General features: G+C 45.7%; 1 protein-coding gene across 1 annotated transcript in view; it reads right to left on the reverse strand.

Moving 5' to 3' along the window:
* SRI (sorcin) overlaps positions 1 to 4524 on the reverse strand; it is a 15270-nt gene extending 10746 nt beyond the window's left edge. The window contains exons 1-3 of the mRNA XM_003782648.3: positions 4432 to 4524; positions 3393 to 3476; positions 1446 to 1515 (exon numbers count right to left, since the gene is read on the reverse strand). Of these exons, the coding sequence (XP_003782696.1) occupies positions 1446 to 1515; positions 3393 to 3476; positions 4432 to 4482 (205 nt within the window). The 5' untranslated portion in view covers positions 4483 to 4524. The remainder of the gene's footprint in view (positions 1 to 1445; positions 1516 to 3392; positions 3477 to 4431) is intronic.
* Positions 4525 to 4980: the final 456 nt, after the last annotated feature.

Here is a 4980-nt window from a genome sequence, read left to right on the forward strand (position 1 = left end):
GGCGGCGGCGGCGGCGGCGGCGGCAGGAAAGACGTCAGCGGCACGGCCAGACGGCCGGCCCGGGACCAGGCGGGCCCCGGAGGCGGAGGCAGGAGACTCGGTTGAGCCCAGGAGTTGGAGGTTGCTGTGAGCTATGCCGCGGCACTCTACCCAGGGGGACAGCTTGAGGATCTGTCTCAAAATAAATAAATAAATAAATAAATAAATAAATTTAAAGTCTCCCCTCAGTGTGTGAAAGCAATATTAGTGTCAGTTAGGTATAATGGATGAATAGTTAATGTAACAGGAGACAAAAAACCCTGAAAAAGATACATATTCAAATGTATCTCTTTTTTCATTAATTCATCCAATTAGGAAACAGTGGTAGGATACTGAAGTCACATAAAACAAAGGTTGATAAAAATAGAAACACAAATAGTTCAAAGACAGCCATCTAGTAGATATGCCATGTCAGTTGATAAATACTGCTGCAATCTCTTAGGTATGAATTCTAGTTCGAACATTTTAATCCTTAGGTTATCATGAAAGTGGGCCTTCAATGTGATGTTTTATCCCAAAACAAGTAGCAAAGAAGTTGGCAAGTAACACTCTGGAGCTAAGATACTGTTCTCTATCCTGGAATTCTGTCATGGTCAAGATCTCTCTTCAAGAGAAAACATGTGGTATATATAGGGAAATGAGAGGAGGCCCCCAACTGGGATGCAGCATTATTTTATCTTTGCACTATTTTTATTATCTTTGCACTATTTCCCTACCTGCAGCTCATTGCACAGAGAGCTCCAAAGGCAGGAAGGTGGGGCAAGTGCTGAATTATAGGGCACCAGGTCTAGTTGCCAGGAATTGAGAAGAGAGAGAACTACTAGTGTAAGGAGTTCAGAAAGTAGAAAGTGCACCTCCTACTTAGCCTGAACTCAATTCTCTGAATTGGAAAGAAAACTGCGAAATGGCACGGCAAGCATTCGTGTTGCTAGTAGCATGCCCTGGGCTCCAAGTCCAGGAGTGCAGGACAGGCCATTCGGAGACCAGAGGTGCAGGGATGATCACTCAAAGCTCTAAGTGCCAGTAGGTCCCGTACAGAGTAAGCTCTTGGCAAACAGCAGGAAATGTAGCTCCTATCATTAATGACACCTGACCTGGCAGATTTCATTTCAGCACCTTGTCCTCTGTGAAGGAGGCCACCCAAACTGTCTCGTACTAGTTTGAATAGTTCCAGATACATAAAACCTAAATCTGAGAAATCCACTAAGCTGGCAGTCAAGGTGAAATGATTTATATTAAGAACTGTTTTCAAATCAATGTCTGTAAATGATAATCTAATTTACCTTTTGAAATTTTAAATTTTCCTGGATCAGAAAAACTGTTTCCTTTAAACAGCTATTTTTAGTAACAGCTAAAATATCAAACACAAGGGTATGTTTAGGGAAACTTTGGGGCTGTCAACTTACGTTTGTATCCTCCTGCAATGCCAGACTCTGTCAGACATCTCTGCAGTTCATCAGCATCGATTTGCCCATCCTTTTGGGGTAAAAAAGGAAGATGAATCACAATAGTGATCTGTACTTTTGTTTATCGCTCACATTCAATGCAGCAATGGTAACAAAGCAAATGAGTATCACGCATGAGACGCTTGTTTGTTAAGAATGCCTTCCAAAGTGGGCATTCTTTTCCTCATTCTTCATTCAGAAACAATTTAATGATGAAAGAATCTCTCTTGGCAACTACTCTTCTCTCAGTCTGAGCTAGGAAACTGCCCAAGCTAAACATTTTACATAACTTACGAAGTTGCTTAAAAATCATATTCCTATTCCTCTTTTTTTTTTTTTTTAATTTGGAGAGGGAGGGAGAGAGTAGGGTACACAGCAAGCATGAGTAAATAAAAGGCTTGCTTCAAGCAGAAAGAGGCTGCCTTCGTCAACATTTCTTACGATATGGTGAATTTTTTTTTCTTCAGAGCACAATTGTATCTGGGAGATACAAGTTGGGTTCCCAGTGTCCACTCATTAACTAAACTAGGTAAGAACTAGTTATTTTTACTTCTTTTAGTTAGAGACATGTTATTTTTAAAAATTTAAAAATAAAATACCTAAATCCTCACATCCATGGGTGTCATAAGTTATAAAAGAGCAGGAGGATCAATGATTTGAAAGACAATGGGTATGCTGAATACAGGATGCCTGGGCTGCTGAAAGATAAGTAGGTGGGGTCACTTACACACTGGAGGCTGGCAATCTAAGAATGTTAGTCTTGAGGTTTGCCAAGTCTTGTGGTTTCAAAGATACAGATCATTAATAGATTAAGCAGATACTTAAGAGGAAAGTCTTCCAGACTCAATTTTCCATTCAGCTTCTCAAGCTATTTCTAAGAGTGCTACTTCAAAAGTTGGTCTTAGGCTTTTATCACATAACATTCTAAAGAGTTTTCACATTAAGAATTTTCTATTTCTAGCTTTTGATCAAAACAAGATTATGTTGAATTCACAGAATAAACATCCCTTTGGGACATTTGTGGGTTATACCAGTGGTATATTACTATACACGATGATCTCATAAGCCAAGAAGTGTCCTCCCTCAAGGTAAACCAGCACCTACCACTCTATTCAGAATGTTGAGAAGAAGGAGGTCTTAGAGAGCTAATCATAATTCTTTCTCTGGGTCAACAGGCCACAACACCTAATATGGACATGAAAGAGCCAAACTAGTAACAGCACCTACATCAAAAAGAAACTAAATTGTTCACAAGATTAACTTCCTGATACTAAAAGGAGAAAAGTATCTACTTTCAGAAAGTAGAAAGTGCACCTCCTACTTAGCCTGAACTCATTCTCTGAATTGGAAAGAGAAGAGAACTGCGAAATGGCACGGCAAGCATTCGTGTTGCTAGTAGCTTCACATTTTGAAGCTGGTGGGTTTTTACCATACTTACCTATTTCCTAATGGAGTAAATGATCACAATCCAATTCAACTCAAAGGAAATGTTCATTAGAATCTGGATACATAATTTTTAGTAGTGAGGGTACATAAACAGAAGTTTATGTACACCAGATCTTGAAATTCTTCTCTTGAAACTACCCTACATCCTGACAATTCAGTTCTAAAAACATCTACTTCACAGATATTCAAAGTATATTTATAATCCCTCGTCTCTTCAATCTGACCCTAATTCAATCACAAGTTTAGTTTCAAACTGAATGTAAAACACATTAACACTCTGTCCTAATTTGTTCTGACTACTCAGAAATAAAACCTAAAATAAAGAACTTTCTTTCTCTTTTTCTTTTGCAGAAGCGAAAGGACTCACTTCCAGGAGAAAGCTCATTCTGTGCGTGTCACTAAGGCAAAAACTAACACAAATGGAGAATATGACAATTCTTCAATATTAAAGGTAAAGCTAACCTGTCCGGCTACAGCAGCAAAGTAACCATACAGTGGATCCTGGGTTTGTCCGGGAAATGCCGGCCCTCCGGGAGCCCCTCCATACTGTGAAATAAGAAACGCATATGCATCATTCAGCTGATTCAAGTTTTATTTTTTCACCACTGGGAACTTTTGTGCAAAGCCAGGGAAATGACCGCGTGCCCGCCTGTTCCAAGGTTTATGTCCCCACCACCCTGCACACACTAACTACAATTACTCCACCTCCTTCTTACTTTCTCACCCTGTACTTTAAAACTGGCCACTTGGGCCAAAAACACCGTAGTTGTCCTGAAAGTTAAACCTGTTTATGTGAAACAACTTTTAAAATCCCTATTTACCTGCAGATTGCTGAGGTGAAAAGTACCCTAAGCAAGCAACTTAAGGGCAGGGCTCAGAATTTTTTGTTTGTATAGCCTTTATGCTATTTTAAAAGCATTTTAAGTATCAGAGAAGGCTGAATTTGGTAAAATGAAGAGACAGGTGCAGCCTGGGGAAGAGTAAGGCCTCTTGTCCAGGCTGTACCTCGTGGGTGACGAGGGAACATTCTGTCTGGGAACCAGTTTCCACGACAACGCGCATCCCAGACGCCCGGCGAGGCGGCCTTCTTCTAGGACTTTCACTCTAGCGGACTTGCCTGGACCTTTCCCCCCCCCCCCCCCCTTTTTTTTTTAAAGGGATGTAGGGACCTCGCTGAACCATTCTGGAAAAAAATGTCGCTTTTGGAGGAAACTGAAAAGGGAAAAGAAGCCAATGCCCAATTAGCACAATTTCCGCCACCACGTATCCGAGAGCCACAGGGTGGGGTTCCTGGGTCCCAATCTACTAGTGCCTCGGCCCCACCCAGGTACAATCCGGAAGGAGAAAGGAAGGAGGGAGACCGGAGGCCGAACAGCAGGGCCCAGGGTGAGGCCGCGAGCGCGCAAGGAGGGGCCGAAGGCGGGAGGCATCGCGGAGTCGCTCAGCAGCGCCTCACCCAGCTGACCGCGGCATCTCCAGAGCCCGGGAGGGCAATACTTACCCCTCCAGGGTAGTACCCGCCGCCAGCGCCAGGGTGCCCGGGGTACGCCATGGTGCCGACTGCACGGCCGCCTCGTCGCCCCGCAGCCCTGCCTCCCGGCTGCGCGACCCGCCCAGCCGCCTCCCCTCCCAGCCTACTGGCCACGTGCCCCACCCCGCAGTCGGCAGCCCCGCCTCCCAGTCGCGCGCCCCGCCCCTCAGCCCCACCCCCCAGTCGCGTGCCCCGCCTCCCGGCCCAGCGCCCCGCCCCTCCTCCCCGCCTCCAGGACTCGCGCCCTGCCCTCCGCCCCGCCTTCCTGTCGCGTGCCCCGCCTCCTGGACGCGCGCCCCGCCGCCCCTCCTCCCAGTCGCGCGCCCTGCCCCACAGCGCCGCATGGGGTCCGCCCACGAGTGCTCCTGAGGGCGGGGGACGAGTTCAGCCACCGCCTCCCGCGCGAGGTTTCTGTCCCGCGCGCGGCTTTCCTCCCAGTGCTGTTACGTGTCGTTGCCTGTTCTGTGCCCAGGCTGTGCATGATAGAAGGTACGGTGGTGACCTATGACCCGCGATGTA

The sequence above is a fragment of the Otolemur garnettii genome, unplaced genomic scaffold, assembly GCF_000181295.1.
Source record: "Otolemur garnettii isolate 467f Iridium unplaced genomic scaffold, OtoGar3 scaffold00005, whole genome shotgun sequence".
Classification (NCBI taxonomy): domain Eukaryota; kingdom Metazoa; phylum Chordata; class Mammalia; order Primates; family Galagidae; genus Otolemur; species Otolemur garnettii.